General features: G+C 34.6%; 1 protein-coding gene across 1 annotated transcript; it reads right to left on the bottom strand.

The window, feature by feature from the left end:
* Nucleotides 1-163: 163 nt before the first annotated feature.
* Nucleotides 164-18,573, bottom strand: LOC121262830 (rho GTPase-activating protein REN1-like). Its single transcript, XM_041165463.1, is given in 23 exon segments — nucleotides 164-968; nucleotides 2,488-2,551; nucleotides 3,681-3,847; nucleotides 3,922-4,035; nucleotides 4,280-4,363; nucleotides 4,451-4,511; nucleotides 5,601-5,650; nucleotides 5,896-6,222; nucleotides 7,094-7,303; nucleotides 8,702-8,945; nucleotides 9,370-9,454; nucleotides 9,884-9,953; nucleotides 10,053-10,108; nucleotides 11,755-11,832; nucleotides 12,942-12,986; nucleotides 12,989-13,060; nucleotides 13,615-13,759; nucleotides 15,280-15,358; nucleotides 15,503-15,573; nucleotides 16,498-16,574; nucleotides 17,356-17,392; nucleotides 18,042-18,119; nucleotides 18,216-18,573. Coding segments are annotated over 23 exon segments (2,568 nt in total). The 5' UTR covers nucleotides 18,246-18,573; the 3' UTR covers nucleotides 164-644.
* Nucleotides 18,574-21,493: the final 2,920 nt, after the last annotated feature.

Raw genomic sequence — 21,493 nt, 5'->3', positions numbered from 1 at the left:
AATCAGATTGATCTTAAAGGCCTAAATTTATGGCGAAAAGGCCATGTTTCATTTACTTAATATTGGTTTTTAATATATGCATAAATATCGATTCAGTCCATACAGTTTAGGATGAATTTTTAAAATAATTTGATAATAATAATTTTATTGTAGAGAAGAAAGAGAAAGAAAATGCAAATCATATATACAGTTAAATACACCACCTCCCATACACACAAGTCATTGTTAACTTAATCTATCCATCCCCCCATCCAATGAAAAGAAAACCCCTTCAAAATGGGAGGCTTGAACCTGGGATTTTCTCCCCCAGGTTTAGCCCATTTACACCAAGCAACTCCAATAAGATTAGATATTCAATTTACCGATACAACAAGATTACAGATGTGATTCATTAAAAGAAAACCCATGCTTTGTCTTTGATCCAGCAAAAATCAGGAATCATGATTACATATAAGCTTACGTCATGGAAGTGGATGACCTGTACATCATTAGGCTTGGGGGTGTAGAGACTCGAGCTTGATATTGGTATCAAACTCAACCTTGTGTCAATTCTATCCAACAACTTCCATGAATCAGATTGTTAGACTACAAAAGCAACATGAAATGCACAAAACAATCACCGAGTGATGGTATAAGACCTGGTATCATCTAGAATTTGTCCTTGGGTGGAAGAAAAGATTGGCCTTCTGATTTTCTGAACCTTTCTGAATTGATTGGCCTTCAGTTCCCACCTTTCTGTGAGGGTTGGCAGGTAATGTACAATAGTCCAATCCTTCACCAATGTCTGGATTTTGGACAGATTGAACTTCAAATCCTTGATTCTTGTCCAGGTTTTGGACAAGTTGACCTGATCCTTGGCCTTTATCCATAACATGGAGTTCATTTGCTATCTGGCTACGCCGTTCCTTCAGAAAGTTAAGCCTCATTGTCAACTTGGAGAGTGCAGCAGTTGTTGGATTTGCTTCCTGCTGTGCGCATAGGTAAAAGGTATTATCATCAGTACATCAAGTCTTGTCCTGCTAGAACAGAATATGATGCTGACTAACCAGTTTGGCAATTGAAAAGCATAATCAAGTAGACTCTCATGAGTCTGAGTAGAAATTTAAGAAGCTCGTATTCCATATAATTTCGAAAGCTATCATACATGTAATAACGCTCCATGTACATTTTCTAAAGAAGTTAGCATCAGCATCAACATCACAACAACCACCACCACAGCAACAGAACAACATAAGTAAGTCATATTGTCATTATTATTAATAACTTGGAATAAATTATCCTAATGTCCTTAAAAAACCATGAATACCCATCACCATCATCAAAGGAGATTTGGGATCAGCTCATACTTGGTCAAAAGTAGGGAACGTAGCAAAGGTATGTGAATTGAATGCCAAATTATGGAAAACCTGGGGTGAATTATTTGTGGCAACTGACATCCATGGACTTCGTGGTTTGTGGCAGAAATTAAACTGCTAGCAAATCTGTCAGACTAATTATGGAGCAGATGCAGCGAGACTCCAAAAAATAATGGAAAAGGCACACATCTATCAATTCCTTGCTGGCTTAAATTCAGAGTATGATTCATGTTCAAGTTCGGATTTAGTAAAAAGAGCCTCTATCCTCTCTTGAGAAGGTGTTAGCTTATGTTTAAAATGAGGAGAATCACTGAGGTGCTATGCTTCATCGTTCCTTACTCTGCACTGGTTATGGCATCCGAACAAAATGGCAAACCCTGGCCTCACCTCGACCTTAAAAATAATTACCAAGTTTTCCAAAATAGACAATCCACTGACATATGAAAGCTTCTTTTATTTTTCATCTCTAACGAGTGATGAGGACAACTGAAATCTCAAAGTTCAAACCCCATATATATATATATAAGGTAGTCCTAGGAAAAAGCAATCTGTCAAAGCTGAAGTTGATAAATAATCTGAAAACAGATGGGTGAGCTCAAATAAAGTATTTCTTATAATGGTGGTATTGTTATAAAAATTCTAAAGTATATTTGAAATCTATTAACTTTTCACTACTGAAGCCTGCCTTGTCATCTGTTCACCGATATTTGTGTCAAACCAAACAAGCCATCCCTTCACAAATGAAAAAAAAGTACTTGGGGATACATTTGCAAGAACAACTCCTCAAAAATGAAAATGATTCTTTAACACTAATCGAGTCCAGTAAAATCGGATGACCAACAAGCCAGCCAGCATCATCAAAAGATGAAATTCACATTCATTGGGTAGTAGAGTGACGCTTGATCTACTAAGAGGGACCTACTGGTAAATTCTTTTGTAAGACTGTCAATGGATCTCATTATACTCACATGACCATTATTTGTTGGGCGATTGAATATAAGAGAGAAATTTGTAGATTCTTCATTAGTCAGATCCATCTATAACTCAGATTCTATCATTGACCTGAATTATTTACATATACGAAACTGAGACTATTTCTCAAGGAATTATCTCAAATGCTAAATTGATTTACCTTATTTCTTGACCCTTCAACAAGTACAGTTGGTGCGCCATCAGTATCCTTCTGTTTATCTTTTCTGTACCAAATTTTAAAATGAATAAAAATAATGAGGAACTGAAAAAAAAAAGCACATTACCAAAGGCTAACTACACTTCTCCCATTTTATCTTCTTCAAAGCATTCTCAGGCCTTGTGTACATATATTTTTTTTTTTTATACGTAGGCCTTGTGTACATATATGAGTGAGCAAAGTGCAAACTACCACGTTTTTTTAAAAATTTGCACTGCACAGTGAACACTAGATTTTTCGAGTAAATTGTCTAAAATGCCCCCATTACAAAAATAAAAATATTAAAAATAAAATATTAAAAAATAATAATATATAATAATCCAGAAATAATAATAAATAATATAATGATAAAATAAAAAAATAAAAAAATAATAAGACAACAATAATAATAAATAACAAAATAAATATTAGTGATAAAAAAAGATAAATACTAATTTTTTTGAAAAAAGATTTTTTAAAATTAATTTTTAAGTTTTAAGCATTGACATTTTAGAACATGAAGGGTGCAAATTAAAAACTGTGGTAGTTTAGGGTGCAAATTGAGGTTTTTGTTAATTTGGGGTGCACTTCGAAAAATTGGTGGTAGTTCAAAGGTGCAAAATGAAATTTCCCCAAAAATAGTACTTGGCCCAAACTTGTACTGTAAATGCTTATTCATTACAAAATATTAACACATTATGTTCTTATAGCTTTTTTATGGTTTTCATCTAAACAAAAAATAATCTTGATATTAATCTGCAGAAATCATTCCCTCATGTAAAGACTGTATATCATCACTTGGTGTATAATGATCCATACATTAATAAGGGCACCATACATATTAATCACATCATTCAGTATGGTGTCTTGTAGGTTAGTCATGTCTTCCCTCTTTTTAGATCTGGAAGTCTGTGATTTAATCCATATTGGGTATACATCTATGGGATAAAGATTGATCATGACCGTCCCCCACCCAAACAAAAGTTTCTGGGAAGACATGTGGGTGCGTAAACTGTTAAAACAAAACTCTAGTGTAAAGTCACATAATTTTCTAAGTATTGAATGCGTCACAAAAAATTTGGTAACATTATTTAACAACCATCAAGCAGAAGGCAACACAAAAAGATATTCAACCATTATGTAAAAGAAAATCTTACAGTTTTACTTGATGATTTGGAGTTTGTTGCGGTTGATACAAAGCATGCATAGAACCATAGTTTTGTTCACGATGTTGATTAAGCTGTGCTTCAAGGTCATCAACATGCTGCTTCAAATTGTTAATATCTGCCTCTGCCTGAGCAATTTCCTCAAGCTCTGCCTTTGTCTTTGGCAGAAGTGCAAGTTAAAAATTGATCAAAACTATCTATAGAATACCAGTTGGATGTGAGGTAGACAAACCTTTTCATCAATAGTGGTTAAACCAGGTAAACGCCCATGATAAGTCTGAGTTCCGGCTTCAAGAGTTGCCCTCAGGTCTCTTTCCTTTTGCAACAGTTCCTGAAGTCTTGCGACCTAAAGGTACAATTAACACTGTCACAATTAGGCCTTCTGCATCAAGATCGGTAGCTACCAAATAATTTATTGAGACCATCTACTTATGTAATGATATTCAATTAAAACCAACAGGCAAAAAGAGCAAAAAGAAAAAAAATGCATTCAGAACATTTAGATCGCATGTAACAGAATACATATGTTCTTCTAGGAAAAAAACATAAAAAAGGAAAAGAAACTAAAGTATCTCTAATATTGAATGTACATCTTGCTCTAGAGCTAGACGACGCTCGTGCAAGGCCTTCTTTCTTCTTTCCAGACTTGCTTGCAGAACTGTGTTTCCTTTAGCCTGCAAAGAGAAAAATTGATTTGCATGATAACTCCCCATACATTTCATAGAATGATACCTTAAAAGGGAAAATTTTGAAGTCTCTACCTCTTCTGCAATTCTGTTTTGCAATTCAGTTTTAGAGGCTTCAAGCCTCTGGATTTCAACTCTACACAAACGGAAAAGGGAAATTAGATGTGTTGAACAGTTGGAGATTGAGCCACATGACTTGAAAAAAAAAAAAACAACAGAAGAAGTTCCTATATTGAATAAAAAATTCCTGTTAATGATTCAAGATTAAAAAATATAGGTCATAAGCACTTAATCCTAATGACAAAGGCAATGGCCACAACCTTAGATTTATAGTTCAGGATTTTAAATCTTTTTCATTTCCATTTGTTTCATCTCTGGAGCAACAAGCATACAAGTAAAATATATTGTGCCTTTGATACCAAGACGCATTCAATATATGTTGATTCTCTAAGAAACAAGGTAGTTATCTTTCCTTTTCTACTTCCTAAAAAAGAAAGAAAAAATCATTTGGAAAACCACAATTTCTCGATATTGATTTGGAAAAAACCCATGAACTATGATCCTATTGGGAGGCCTTAATTCACAATGCTATCATAGAATATTTTACTTCTGTTTAAGAGTGGATAGAAGAAGAAAATAAAAATATAACAACACTAACCTAGGATCAGTGATCTGATAGCATGTTAATCATAAGTTTGAGGAAGAAAGAGAGGGAAAAGCTTTCAGAGGAAACCTATAAGAAGAGAGTTCTATGCTAATATGAAGAAGAGAATTCTCTTTCTTCCTTAACCTCATCATTAAGAAGCTTAAATACTTCTCTCTTTCATTCATGTAATTTTTAGACACTATGAGCACACTTACCCCCATATTGAACTTGGTCTAACATGTGGGTCCTTGTGCATTCGTATGAGATGAGCGAGCACTATACCTAGTCTCTCTCTCTCTCTCTCTCACACGCACGCACACACGCACGCACAACACATGCATTTGCACATGTGCAGGCACACACGAATCAAAGACCTTGTATTTAACCTGCCAAGAATAGTGTCTCAAACAAATGTTTATCTAAGTGCTAAAAACAATTTAACTTCACCTGCAATTAAAGTGTCAAGCATATAGCACAAGGCACCAATGATAATACAATGAAAGAAGCACTATAGAAATATATTATGAAAATTCACATAAGAAAAAATTTCTGTACGCAGATGATAGATGCATCACTTACTCATCTTCTACAGAATAATCAATGGACTCCATGGAAAGGTTCTTCCTTCCCTGCATGCAAGCCAAAAGAAAAAAGGAAGAAGAAAATAATAAAAACACTCAATTACTACAACTACAAGGTTTGGAACATAGGCAAAATGCTGAGCAATTCATAATTAATGAATGTCAAGATTCAAAGCCTCTCTTCGAAAAGCTATACTTAATAAATTTTAAAAAATGTAAATAGAGAAACATGGTTAAGAAATTAAGACCTAGAGCTAGTGCGCACGTCATGAATTCATAAAACATATACTCACAGAGGTACGTCTCCACATTGATTGATGCCTAGCACTATGTTCAGGTACATTAGATATGGCTGTAGGTACTTTAAAGCATGATGTTGGAACAGGACAAGTACGAGGAGGAACCAAAATTGGTTCTTTAGAAACATCTCCTAGTAGTTCAGCAGATTCAATAGCCTGCATTTTTGAACCATTATTGCTTTGGTTCGAATGACTCCCGATTTTGGGAACAAAATGTTGAGGCAGTGAAGCTTCAAATGAAGTTGATGACAACTTCTGACTGGCTCCAGAAACACCACCTGCGTCAGGGGACTTGGAGCCCGAATTTGAAGCACCAGAATCCTGCAGTTTTGAACTGGTCAGTATAACTTCAAACCATCAGAACCCAGCACCTTAGTTAGTACCAATCAAAATAAGGATGTCTAGAACATAACCAGATGAACCATATAATATGACAGCTCATGGATACATGACTAGAAATTGGAAGGACAATAATTTATGTAAGGAAAAGAAATGGCAACAACCGTTGCACTTAGTAGAAGTTCTTGCAAATTTGCAATGAAATCATAAACTTGAATGAATAAGCAAGATAGATGCGAGATTCTTTTTTTTTTTTTTGTTTTTGGTTTAGAAAGAAGTAAGATTAGCAATGACATTATGAGATGTAACTAGCACAAAGGTTTGTTTCAAATAATGAAAATAAGTTCCTCAAAGAAGTTTTAAACTTTGTGCTAAAATTGTAGACATATAAAAAAAAAAAAAGAATGTAAAGAAGTCTATAAGGAAAAAGAGAAATCTGCACCGGGAGATCTATTTCCTGGATGCACACTGACACTGAAATTTCCAAAATAGAACCATTATTGATCTATAAAATGGCAGGAATTATGATTAAGAAACTCTGGATGAAAGAATCTAAACTCTAGAAAAGGATGAGTATCTGTTATAGTATGAATTCAATCCCAAGGTTTGGATACAACTTCAAGGGAGAACTTGAAGACATGAGAACTGATAATACAGTAAACAGTAACGGGTGTTCCAAAGGAACCCAAAATGGGAAACACAAACGAAACATGTAGCATAAGACATCAGCTCGAAGGTTGCATATATGTAGAAATGCAAAAGCACCATTTAATCCAACCTAGAAGTGCAAAGCACCATCATCAGAGTGTACAAATATATGTAGATGCTCGTGTAAGAAAGTATAGAGACAAGCCTTAGCATCACAGAAATATTCGTCTCCAGAGTCACCACTCTCGCTGCAGGATTCATTTGAGACATTTTCAAGATCATCATCCGCATCAGACTCCTGTGTTGCATCACCATGTTCATCATCTCCATAGGACTCATCATCATCAGTTGCCTCTTCACTCCCACTTCCACTCTCTTCTGAGTCAGTGTATATTTCAGGAGACATGGACTCTTCCTGCACACACACTACTAATTCATGGAGCTCAAAAGCACAAAGAAAAAATAAAAAATGAATTCCCAATGAGGTCGCCATCTGATTTGAGACAGCCAATCTGGCCTTTCACTACCTATTTTATTGCACTGCAAAATGCCATTTGGAACTTATACTAGCAAGGTTGGAGATAGGGGGACCGAGCAAGGCAAGGCTCCCCAAAAAATCTGAATGTCACTTTCCAGTGTTCTCTCCACCACCCCCGCACCCCCCCCCCCCCCCCCCCCCCCCCCCCCCCCCCCCTCTCGTGCCAAAAATTCACAGCTTTTTTTTCCCTAAGCAAAACATTTTAGTCTTTGCACCTTATAACACTTTCTAAGAGACCCCTCCAAAAGTTTTTCATTCTTCACAGACAAAATAAATATACAAAATAAGAAGAAAATTCCCAAAATCAAAGATAAGAAGAAAGATGAGCAAGAGAAGAGACAGCTGAAAGAAAGATCTGAAGTCAAATGAACCTTTTGCCCAAACAAAATTAGAACTTTTAAGAATATCAAATATATTTTGTCTTATGGAGCTTTACTATTGTGGTCTATGGATTATTTTTTATTTCTTCCATCTCTCTTTTTCTTTTTTCTTTTTTTAAATAAGAGCTTAAATTTTTAAATCAAACAAGTTAGATAATTCCATGATCATAAATGACATATATATAGTCTCATACATAGGTGCATATAATTAATGATCATTGTCATGGAATTTATTTTATTTCTCATTTTTTTGTCAAGTTGGTTTCTAGCAAATAATAAGCAGTGTACTTGTGTTCCATATGATGACTTTTGTTAGTGAATCTTTCGCGTTTGGCCATTTTCATGAGGATGAATATCATAGAAGGTGAGTGTCTTGTTCCATCAGTCTGTCTCCCCCAAAGAAAAAATCATAGCTCTTCCCCTATTTGCTAGTACTGGGATCAAACTCTGTCAGGTTAAAAGTACGAAGAAAGAACAAGAGAAGATTCATACTCTGCAGTTCAAAAAGAGGAGAAGAAAGTTCACCTTCATTGGTGGCATATCCAAACTAGTTTAAAAATGGGAAAAAGAAGAGAAAAATTAAAGATTTCTATCAAAGTTGATGTGTTTGGTAACAGGGTGTCCTTTTTCACTGATCCTTTTTTGAAAAGAGTTCATATGGATTTTTTAACAATCTCAAATAACATTTAAAAGGACTATAAGCAAGAAAAAGAGCGTCGATGGAATTCATAGAAAATTAGGACAATTCATAAGTCAAAAACTGTTAATGAAAGAAAAGCCATATAGCATTACTAACACAAGATATGAATGGGTGGGTAGGTGTGTTAAGTCTGTGAGAAAGTAACTATAGGAAACCATAGAGGCAATTGCTAACGAGAAAGATACTAGAAATTACCCCGAATATGTTATCATACTCCTCTAATAGAGTTATAACAATGGCTTGAGCATGGTTAGCTGCAGCAGCTGCTTGCAGAAGTTGCACAGAACCATCGCCGCCAACATCAAAATCATTTTGAATTTCACAGTCTCCAGCCAAAAGGGGACGTAGAAGCAAGGGTGCCATGCAAGCAGCAACAGCTGAAGTGCTCATTCGATTCTCAGCTTTGTGAGAAGCCACAGTTAGCATCATCACAAGTACTCTGAATGGGTGCAAAATAAACAAATCAAAATATAGAAAATGCAACTATGTGCCAAAAAATGCAAAAGGTAAAGCTATTGAGTGCATACTTGTTGAATGGAGGAAAGAGAAAAGAAGAGGAAAATGTTACAAATAAAATTATATCAATATGTGACAGTGTGCATGTCTGCATAATTGTGTGTGTGCGTGTGCGAATTTCTTAAGAATCCTAATCACAATGAACATTGAAACTGAAAAAGACAAATAAACTTTTAATTAAAAAAAAAAAACAAGCCTTTCTGTTTGGAAACAAGAAACATATACCTATATAGCATATTTAAATTATGAATACCAAAATGAGATCTGTCTAATAAAATATAGACAAGGATACCTTAATATAATTATGAATAATATAGAAATAACAATAAAAGAAATGTAGCAACTACCTCTGCAATAAGCGGCGATTAGGCTCTGGAAATGTTTCACATATTGCTCCACGCATAGCATTGACTCTAACACCACGATCAGTTCCTACTCATTGTAAAGTAGTCCAAAGATTATAGGTAAGAAAAAACATAAGTTTAATGATAATACCAAACACATGGTAGAACACCCAAATGTAATGTGACAAACACAATGTTGCATGAAACTTTCCTGGATAACAAACACAATGTTGTTTAAATAAGCAGATCCTGCACAAAAGATAGTTTCTCATCCCATTTTCAAACTCTTCTTTTTAAAGCAACACTGACTATGTGCCCCTAAAGTGATAAGAAAGGAAGAAATTGTACTGTCAAGAGGGGAGCTGTCCTCACCACCTCCCCTTTTTTATGCTAATGATTTAATTATGCACTAAATTCATTTTAAATAATATTTTCCCTGATGGCACAATATTTATTATGAATTATAACAAAGCAAAAAAAAAAAAAAGGATATTACCAAACAATTTAACAGACTTACGAAATGCTTCTAATAGTGCAGTGCAGCAAGATGCGGGAACTGGAGATGATGGCAACTCCCGGAGGACATACTGGATAAGTGCATGGAAGACAATAAATAAAAATAGTTTAGCTTCTAATGTGTGCCGTGCCCTACATGAACAAATCCTGCTATGACTATAAAGAGATACCTTGACACAATCGGCAACGACATGTGGATCCTCCTCTGGTGAAAACTCAAATTTTCCTAAATTAAAGCAATAAACCATTCATAGATGAAATAACATTGAACCAAATAGAAAAAAAGAATCTCTAATGCAAAACTACCATGCAGCTTTGGTTTCCTAAATTGTACTCTGGAGGCAAAGAGAATTTTTATTTTACTATTTTTTCTCTTTTTTATTGTTCATAAAAATTTCAGTTTTTATTTTTAATAAAACTGTCCTTATATTCATTGAAGTGATCATTTTCAATAAGCATGAATTAAAAAAAAAAAAAAAGAAGAAGATAAAAAATTAGAAAAGTTGGCTTCAGTTGTTGCAATGTAAATAGACAATTCTTCAAGGAAAAAATTTGTTCTCAGTTGTTTGGTTGAAACCTTGAAAATCAAGCTACATGTTTTTGTTTCACTTAAACAATTAATGTAAAAACCCAGAAATTCAAAAGCACCTAAAACTAACGGCTTCTTGAACCCCTCCCCTACCCCCAAAATAGGTTGTGGCAATACCAATACCCCCATGATCATACCCATGATGCAGCAATACCAAAACAGATCCACATTCCAACCATTACCATGAGCAACATATTTCAGAAGTCCAGGTCTCTACACACAAAGGGCCATACGCACTAAATTTCAAGACACATTCACCTCCATAAATTCCCCACAAAAGTCTCAACATTTAATCTGAACAGGCCCATGTTTAGGAGATGATCGCAGTTAAAGAGATCTGGTAGGAGGCAGGGTGAAGAGAGTAAAGTGCCGGTGGTAAAGATGCAGAGGAGTTGATGCATTGAGTTGAATCTGTAAACTTGATGTTTTCTGGGAGAACTACTAGATTCAGGTATGGGATCCCCTGAAAAAAACTAAGGTAGGATATTGAGGACTGGGAGGGTCAATTTGGATTTTGTTTTAGAATCCAAAACAATTCAGTCAGAGCTGTTAATATTGATCACTTCTTGGCAAGATTCATCACTAGTCAGAGCTGTTAATATTGATCACTTCTTGGCAAGATTCATCACTAGTGAGGCTATGGCTCTCAGGCAAATGGTTGGGAGGGCTGCATTAACCCATTGATGACCAGAATTGGTGCTTTTTTGTGACAATGGGACATAAAAGAGGGGGAAAATGGAGGGTGCTGTCTTTGTTAACTACGGAGTACAAGTCATTCTCCCATTTTGAGTGTTTTTGGTTGACCATATAAATATTTTCTGTTGACAAATATTTTTCAGGAGCACCCAACATTGCAAACTGTTGCAAATATTTTTAGAAAATAGTTTATGTTGAGACAGAGATCCTTAGTTACTATAATTATATTCCAGCATTGCTTGGGTAGACAATTGCCAATTCACCAGCATGGCATGTACATTATGCATCCTATTAGAAAAGCAAGGAGAACACTGGGAGAGGGATTTTTAAATGTAAGGAGAAGGATTTAATCGTGGACCAACGCCATTAATTCTACTAAAAAAAACAGGTGCCTCTCACAGGCTCAAAAGACACATAATAATTTAGTAGACTGGGTTGGAGGAAAGGAATTTGCCTTTCCTCCAACCCAATTTGGAAGAAAACTTTGTCCACAAGACATGTTGACCAAAAATCACATTCTACTCGTTTATATTAGTCGTGAACGTATGACAAAAGTGAGTCAAGAACACGTATATGTGACAACCCACCTTGTTCATATTCCCAAACTCGATGTTCAACATCATCAACGTACGCAGCTTGACGCAAGATCCCTTCTACTTTGACTCCTGATATTTCTTTGATAAGATTCATATAAACAAAGTAACAAACAAAAATATATGTCTAAAGAAAGGTCCTGCAGACTTACATGTGCTAAATTAACAAAAGACCCAAAAGATCTTTAACTTTAAGAAACTAGTGACACTAAATGTAGCAGGTGAAAATATAATATGCTGCAATCCTTATTAGATGTTGCAAGCCATTGCCGGCTCAAAGTGGAAAATAAATTACTCTACCCTTCTAAAATCAAATCATATATGCATGATTCCTGCACAAAGATGCCGATAGGTAAACAAAGACAAGAAATTATTTACAAGCTAAATATATGTAGTGAAACAAGAATACAGTAACAGGTTCTAGTATATAATGTAATATTTTTTTTTTATAAGTAGTATATAATGGAATATTAGAAAATGTATCAATGATTCCATAGCCCACCAATCAGCCTGCAATAGGCCTTTGAAACTCATCTATATTTGACGTCTAAATTTGTGTTTCATAAAATCCCAACATGAAATACTTATCAATATACTGCCCAGAAACAAATGAGAATATTCACTCGTTGCGTACATATAATTATTCCCTCTTTTATCATAGTATTCCATCATCCATTAAGAATAAGTAGATTTGGAATGACTAATATCTATCCTACATCGCAAGAACATACATTATAAACTACAACATAAGTATTAAAATCAGATTTTTTTTCTGGATAAAACTACAATCTACAAACAGAAAGGGGGGTAAGAACATCAGGGGAATTTGAATACAAAACTAGGGTCAAGGAGGTGGATAGGTATGGAATGAATGGTGAAAGCTTCCAATTGGTTATAATCTTCCCAAAGTACTAAAATCAGCTACTAGCATATCCATAAGCACTGGGGCAGCAAAATACTCACCAATTAAGGTGCCTCTGATGATGCATGCACACTACAAATTCTCTCCAACACAAGATTTTAAAAAGAAAAAAAAAAATCCTACTAGAAGAATCAAGAACACAATTTATAGTATTCAGAAGATAGAACATTCACTAGAAAGTAATTCACTTCACTAAATTCACGTTTTAAAGTACCAAAAAAATAAGATATTAAACAATTACGAAAAAAGCAAGACCCACCATACTCTTCTATAAACCTAAGGGCTTTTTCCAAAAACGATGGGCTCCATCAACATCTTCCAAAGCAAGCAAAACTGGCCTTCCAATAACTGTAGATTTGGCAGGTTGTCTATCCTTCACTAAAAAGAAATAAAGAAACTATCAAATCTGTTAAGAAACTGGTAAGCAAAGAGAAGCAAGCAACATATCCAAGTTCCAAGTTCAAAAGCTATGCCCTGTTGATACAAGAAGTAATGTCCCAGATACAGATATAAAATGTTTTTGAGAACCTCATGCTCAATAAATCAACCATAGATAAACACTACCAAGACAAGGACAAAGCAGAATCAAATAAAGAACTAATAGGATGAGAAAATACTGAAAGAATCAATAACATACCATAGAAGTAAGGTATTTTCTGTAATAGTAGTTACAGCAGATCTAATCTGCCGCCCAAAGATTTTCAACTTGAAACCATATGTTTAAACCAGATCTTTCCTATATTTAGCTCTTCTTATCATGTTGTCAAATATTAAATTCTCAACCTAAACATTTGAGACCACATAGACGATTGGACTCGATGGAAGCAAAGGTAGTGAGTAGATTTTGATAACTCTCATTCAGAAGCTACTTTTTTTTTTCAATTTAAACAAATTAACAGTAGATGTAAAACATGACAACAATAAGAGCATACACTGGTCCACAGAATTATCAACTGAATCATTCTGATCATTCCTGAAGATACCATTTTGCCCCATCACATGAGCAGCACTTGGTGCTTGCACCAAGGCTTTCTCAAGTGCAGCCTTCCACTCATATAAATCCTCCATGGTTTCAGCCTGCAATACCAATATAAAAGCCATAAGTCAGGCATACATCAAGAGCAGAGAAAAACATCAGTTAAAAAGTCCAGATAAGCCCTCCCTATTCTTGCTTTTGCCCTGCGGTTTTGGACTTGGTCCTAAAATTATTCTCCATCTTTTTTCCACACTCAAATAAATGATCCAAAATGCCCCAAGCTATCACTAAGATGCACAATTCGTGTTTCCTTCTGTATCTCTAGTTTTGGCAAGATAGGCTTCCCTTGAGGAAAATGGCATTCATGAAATTTTGCGTTGCCAAATGCAGTTTTCACCAAAGGTTCCACATGATAAGGAGCTTATTTTTTGGCGATACTTGTTGAAAAATGAATCCCAAATTCTTCATTCTGAATCTTGATTCTGAGCCTCATGGTTCTTCATTTAATAATGGCCTTTAGATACACTCGAAGAGTTATGCAAAGTTTGCACTCAACTTACAAAATGCTTCCATTAATAAGTACAGAAATAATGAAACACCCTAGGACGTCTTAGTGAGATTCCAGCTTTTACCCCTATCTCTTTTTCTTCTCTTTCTTCGTCTTACTGTATATGTTAACCTCCACTGCATAACTCACAAATTTTTAACCCATAAAACCCATCCCTTTAATCACAGATCTTCCTTCCACTTAACTGAAATCGAACTTTTTTCATACTCAAAATATGACATGTTCAATTTTTTTTATCCAAAAAGTAATAATGCTTAAATTTTTTTATTCAAAAAATAAAAAATTGCATACTTGCACAAATACGTATAGCCTTGTGCCACATTTTCCTAGGCCCCTACCATTAGTTTGCTTATGCCCACTCAGTGGTTAACAGATTAGAGAAATTTGTGCATAGCGTGTTCCTTCCGGTAAATGAGTTAGCATCATTTCAAATTGAATCTTGGTCATATTAAATTAAGTATCAGTCCAATATAGGCAACCATCCAAGGCGAGTTTCCTGTAAATACTTATGTGCTGCCTGGTTTATCATGTAAATACTTATCAAAAAATAAATTATCATGTAAATGGTATAGAAAGTTTATGCCTACTAAATATTTCATGTATCATATCAGCAAATAAGAGTTCTATATAAACTCTGCATCAAGCATGTGGATTTGACCCATGGAGATCAAATCCTTAGGAAAAGTAGAAAATATATTTCATAAACTGGCACCATTTGGGGGGGGGAACAGCTTCCAATTTCCTACTTTAGCAAGATGATATCAAACATAGTATCTTGTTTAAAATGTCAACCATATGGCTTCATACTTAAATTCGATAGATAGAAAAGCCAATAAAATCTATGGGTGTGTTGGTTTTAGAATGAAAGTGAGATGATGATGATGTCATGGTTTAGATAAGACATAATTGGGCCCAGTTGTTGAGCAGTTTGATACAAAAGTCGAGCAAAGAAAAGGTGATATAGACAAAGAAAAATTAAGAAACAGCAAATCATTGAAGCAAGAGAAGCCTTTTAGTGAGAAGCTAAATACAAGAGAACACCGGGGGGAGCACCTTAAGTGTGAATGCTCGTCCGTCACGTCCATCAGGAAAGAGCACAGTCAGGAGTTTTTTATCTGCTTTGACCTCCACACTATAAATTGTTGAAATAAAGTATGCAAATGTGAGTGAAGTTTTTCATTTCCAAGATGGGTAAAACCGTGAGAAGGGAGCCAGAAAACTGAATAGACACAAAACTGGAAATTTGAAAAATAAAAAATAAATAAATAAAACTAACCTGCCTGAATTGTTGAGGTCAATCCCACCAAGGGTCAAATTCACTTCACTCCCCTTTTGAGGAACAGTGCTCTGAAAAAAATAAAACAATAGAACTTGAAACCTTCCAAAAACTAATGAAGTACAAACTCACACCCCATACATACATACATACATACAAACATATAAAAATGTACATAAGCATATGTAGGTCCATTTAATTAAGTTACTGCTTTCCTTGATTTCATAAATATGTCAAATTATCAAACATTTGTTCATCGGTGGTCTTTTGAAGTTGAAAAATGTTAAGCAGTTATTTTGCATTTGTCATCCTACAACAAAATGGGTATTTAAATCATTGCCATGAAGTGCATGGAAAAAGACCCATACTCCAAAAAGTAGCAAAACCAAAAATTCTATGCCCACAAAGAACAGAAAGAAGATTTCCAGCGGTGTCTAACCAATAAGTGTCAAATTAGATAACTAGTCGAAAAGACAGCGGAACCACAGAAACACGGAATACCAAGGAGAGAAAAGGGTAGTATATTGTAACTATGCAAAAGGTGCTCATCTGTCTCTGCCAACAAGTTGTTGCTTTCAAGTAGAATTTGACTGTATTCCTTCCAACACAATAAAAAAGTCCCACTCATTCATCAAACAAAAGATCACATGTGAGGACAATCTACAAGCTCCATAGCCAGTAGCTCAAGGAGCTGCTTCAAGTAGACACAGCTACTTCTAATTAATGCTTCAATAAAAACATTCTAACCACCACAAGCTCGTGAATGGAAAGGAGATGAAATTTGAAACAAGATACTTCTGGTTTAAGTGAAAAGGGTGAAACTAAATGACCATCATGGTATATAAGTGCTAGATCATGGATGCTAGAAAAAAGTAAAAATGAAAAACTGATGCCACCCTGTGGCACTTCTTAATTCAATTATTTCCATTCTTAAGATAACTGCTTAACAGAATTCACAAAGATTGCAGAGTATAGAAAACCAAACAACTACTTACTGGATCGCTTCTGAAGAAAACCAGGGAAGTGCGTGTCAAAATAAACCACCTTTTTTTCCAGGACGTCCATCCAATTCCTACATTAAAAACATATATATAATTATAACTCCAGACAAGCACAAAATACTTCCAACAAAGATAATTTTACGTTAGAACATTGTAGTCATATGTATACGAGTTGATGAAACATGTGTAGAGAGAGAGAGAGAGAAATAATTGAATTGAGATGAGCAAGAGCAGTGAAAATTATGACATACTAGGGGGATTAAGAAAAGTAAAAATAAAACCAATATGTACACTTAAGGTAGATCAGCACTGAAATAACATGAGACAGAGAACTGCAATTTGCAGGAAACTTGATATTTTATTCCAGTAGTACCCTGTTTTAGAAGCAGCAAACCTTATCCTCAGCAAAGAAAAAATCACCTCTTCTTTAGTTAAATAAACACAAACAACTGGATAAGTAAGAAAAAGCCATCCTATTTAAATAACGAAAATCTTCTAGATACATGTCTGTCTTGTATACTTCCTATGTTCGGCAATATAGGCAACACGATGAACCATTCTCAATTCAAAAATCCACACAAATGAGTGCATTTTAAAAAAGAAGTTGTGCTTAACTCCCCCCCCCCCCCCCCCAAAAAAAAGAAAAAAAAAAAACCCAGAGAGAGAGAGAGAAAGAGGAAGAAAATGGCAGACTTGGAAAAAATCGTAAGGTTCTGAGGAAGAAAAAAGCAACGTTAGTCATGAAACCTTAGAAAAATTCAGTATAATACCACCTAAGGTGTTTACAGTCCATGCCATGCTACTTTTTAATTGAGTATATGTATATATGTAAACCAATGAAGTAGGACAGACCTTTGGATGATATAAAAAGTGTCCCACTCTTGAAAACCTGCAAGACAATTATACTTCAGAACACATTTTAGGGTCAGATAAACCATTGTTATGAAAGTAAAGTTGGATGAACCAGGAGAAACTTTAAACACCAACCTTAAATTTTATGAAAAAACAAAAGAAATATGTTCATCCTCTTGCATCTCAGTTAACCATGATGAGCAAAAATGTCTCGAAGTCTTTAATTAAAGTGGTCCATGGATAATCATTCCAATGTCAAACAATAAAAAGGCTATAATTTCTATGCCTTCACTACTCAATTTTTTGGTTCTTCGTTTCGGAACAAAGACAATGCTATCTTTGACGCACTAGAAACAAAACATGAAATCTCTTTCTTCGGTATATTTCTCTCAAGTAAATGTTGGTGCAAAATTTTCGATCAAAACCCATATGAATTTTTAAACGTACACATTACAAGGACAAGCAAAGAACTATCTAGCACCAAAAGGGCAAAGGCGCATAGTCATGGATTATGAGCACGCTAAATTATGAATGGTAATTACACGTTACCAATATGCTCACATCGGTCAAGTACAAAACAAGCATCATACAAAAATGGTCTAGCGCAGCATAAATATCGAAAAGCAACATTAAATGACAACGTCCGCGATTGAAAAAAGGGGCAGAAAAATAAAAATTCCAAGTACCGTATTGACACCACGAGAAAACAGATGATCAGGCGGACCGGGCGGTGGAGGAGGGGGAGGAGGAATGCCGCCATCTCCCTATACCACAAAACGAAAATAAATTTATACCACCAAACTCCTCGTCCATGCAAGAAATTCAATACGTTTACCTCAAAAATGGAAACGATATCATACCTGAGACGATTCCGCATTTCGCGTAGTCATCGTCTGATCCTGAATCACAGAATCATCTCCCAGAAAAATCAGCAAGCTAGATCAAACACCACCTTTGAAAACCCACAACGATCAAACTCGTAATGCAATTCAAAGATCAAGCACAAAACAAGCAAACACCCTCCCAAAAAACAACAATCTAACAACAAAGCCTCCCATGAATAACCTAATCAAACAATTGCCGCAACCGTAAAAGACACTCCCGCAAATAGAAAATTTGAAAAAAAAAAAAAAAATTACTGTTCAGGAACGTGCATTGCATTAACAAGCATGCCTTAAAAATCGAAATTAAAAAATTAAAAAGCCAAAATGATTGACTAAAAACAAATTATACATACAAGAGCGCGTTTGGATGTTGTGGTATGAGGGGTACGAGAAAGGGATGGTAAGAGGAACACGGACTCTCTCTCTCTCTCTCTCGGCTTCTCTCTCTTTCTTTTTCGCTCTCTTTTTTCTCTGTCTCTGCTACGTTGAGACAAGAATGTTCATTCCCCAACGGAAACCCGTGGTGATCAAGTAAAGCCCATTTAGAGCGGGCCCTCTTTCTATGCGGCAGTTGTACACGTCATCCGTAATTCGCAGCCTTCCACTCGCGCTGGATGGAAAACGTAGGGGGGCATTCTCGGTAATCTCCTCACTCCGATGATCCGATCCTTTGCGAGAGTAATTATAAAGTAATTTTCAAATAAAAACTGTTCTATATTATATTTTTATTTTATCATTATTTAGTAGTTTTAATTTTAAAAAAAATAAAAATTGAACTAAGGTTGATATGCAATACAATATCAAAATAGTTTTACTATTTATCATCTCTACACATTACACACTACATTTTTTTTCCTTGTAATCTTCTTAATATAATTTTTCATATCAAAATAATACAGTAGACTATGAGATAAAGATGCAGCAAAATCATTTTATGATCTGTAGGATAACAACATCAAATCATTTATACTCTAAAAGAAGTATCTAATAGGCATCCTGATCAAGATTGCTTTTGAATCGAAGTAGAACCCATGGGTAATGTTTGGCTATAATTTTGAATTCAGTATTATAAGTTTAATTTAGTTTTTATTATTTTTTATGCTGAAACGATTTTTCTTTATCCATCTATCAATAGATCGATACATTGAAAACCAAATATGTTTGGCTTTCAAGATCCATGAGCAAGAGACATTTATCAATCTAAAAAACGAGTTGAATAGATAAAGCAGTGAAAACAAAACGACTATTAAGAAATTATATTTATAATCATAGAGTGCTAAAGTATCACATAATTTTTTAATGATGACTTACTATTTTTCAAAAGAAATGTATGGTATTTATACAACTTATTATTGTATCTAATATTACTTAAAGAAAAATAATAATTCTACATATAACTATGAAGTGTATAAATATCGTATAATCGTTTTAAAAAATAGTGAGATTTATTATTAAAAAATTAATTTTTATTATCTAAATTTTAAATTTTATTATTTTTTTCAAAATGATTACATAACGATTGTATAATTTATAGTTGTAAATATTTTTTTTAAATATATATAATAGTTATCCTGGTCAAGATCTTTTATATTTTTTAAAAAATAAATACTTATCTTAACTTTAAAATTTCTCATATTAAACACTAACACCGTAAAAACTAACTCAACGGTCTACTTTAGTTGCTAAAAATGTGGAAATTAAAAATAACTAAAAGAATTTGAACTTCCGTATCAGGGTAAGAGCGAGACATGCAGACGCGTGGCGTACATCTAACCAAGACAAGGCAGACAGACATGGATATGATTGTACTGTGGTACGAACAAGTGAATTTCCTATCAGTCTACATCACGAGTGCTCATGCTACTGTCCCCAGGGCCCCGACAGTGACGTGAATATGTTTTGACCCTTTTGTTTTTTATTTCTCTCTCTGTCGTCGAACGTGAATTACTCCCTTCTAATCTTATATATAGTTTTACAGTGTGAAATGTTATATAGTCATTTTGAAAAATATGATAATTATTATTAAAATATTAATTTTTTTTATATAAATCACATATTTATTATTTTTTTTAAGTTATTATGTAACGCTTATGTAATTACGACTATAATTATCATTTCTCTTATTTTCCTACCGTTGACATAGGAGGAGTTTTTTTTTTTTTTTTTTAATAAAAGCACATCCACTTTCATTAACTTAATACCAAATTAGACAATACAAATCCTCTAATACACTATGGCACAGACTCCAAATTTACACACTTAGCCAGATAAAGTAAACATCCTTAGCAAATACACGAGCAATTTAATTAAAATCCCTCTTTACATAGAAAATTTGTCAGTCATCTAACCCATTTAGGACTTGCTTGATTTCTTCCGCAATGTGCCCAAACTTGGTGAATTTCTCCTGAGATTTCTTTATTGCATCAACCACTAACTTAACATCTCCTTCTAGCATCACTTGATAAAATCCCATCTCACAACACAACACACATGCACTCAATGTAGCTATAGCCTCTACTGAGGTAGAGTCAGCACCAAAGACAGTAGGTTCATGCAAGACTGCCAAGATCTTCCCATTTAAATCTCTTACTACCACCCCAATACCTACCCAATAATGTACTTTATCAATCGCAACATCTCAATTTGCCTTAACCCATGACTTGTCAAGTGGTAACTAACCTTGGTGTGCAGCTTGTCTACAATTGTTGTCTCTATCTTGGCTCTCTAATACTATTGTAACTACTCCCTAGATTGTCAAACAAGACTTATAGGATGAAAGAAAGATTGCTCATATATTACAACATTTCTTCTAAGGCATAGCTTCCTCAAGATCATGGCCATTTTAGCAAACTCTTGTTGATCTAAAATCTCATACATATGTTTCATAAAGGATAGAAAATCCGAACCCCAAGTACTCATATTCTGTATCTTAATGCAACCAAGACTCCAAACATCCCTTACTGCCTCACAATTCCACAAGACATGAGTCACATCTTCAGCATACAAACCACATATTAAACACAGATTAGATGTAAGCACCATATTTTTCATTAAATTGGCTCTTGTTGGTAAACTATTATAACATGCTTTCCAAATAAAGACTTGAAATGCCTTTGAAATAGGTAGATTCCATAGTTGTTTCCAAAACATGCCTCAACTCGAGTTGTTGGAAGATTTACCAGTACTTCTATCATTAATCATCTTCTGTAAGTGATAAGCACTATTCACAAAGAAAAATCTAGATTGTGTGTACT

This window comes from Juglans microcarpa x Juglans regia, chromosome 4S (genome assembly GCF_004785595.1).
Source record: "Juglans microcarpa x Juglans regia isolate MS1-56 chromosome 4S, Jm3101_v1.0, whole genome shotgun sequence".
Taxonomy (NCBI): domain Eukaryota; kingdom Viridiplantae; phylum Streptophyta; class Magnoliopsida; order Fagales; family Juglandaceae; genus Juglans; species Juglans microcarpa x Juglans regia.
This window is presented reverse-complemented; position numbering and strand designations above follow the sequence as displayed.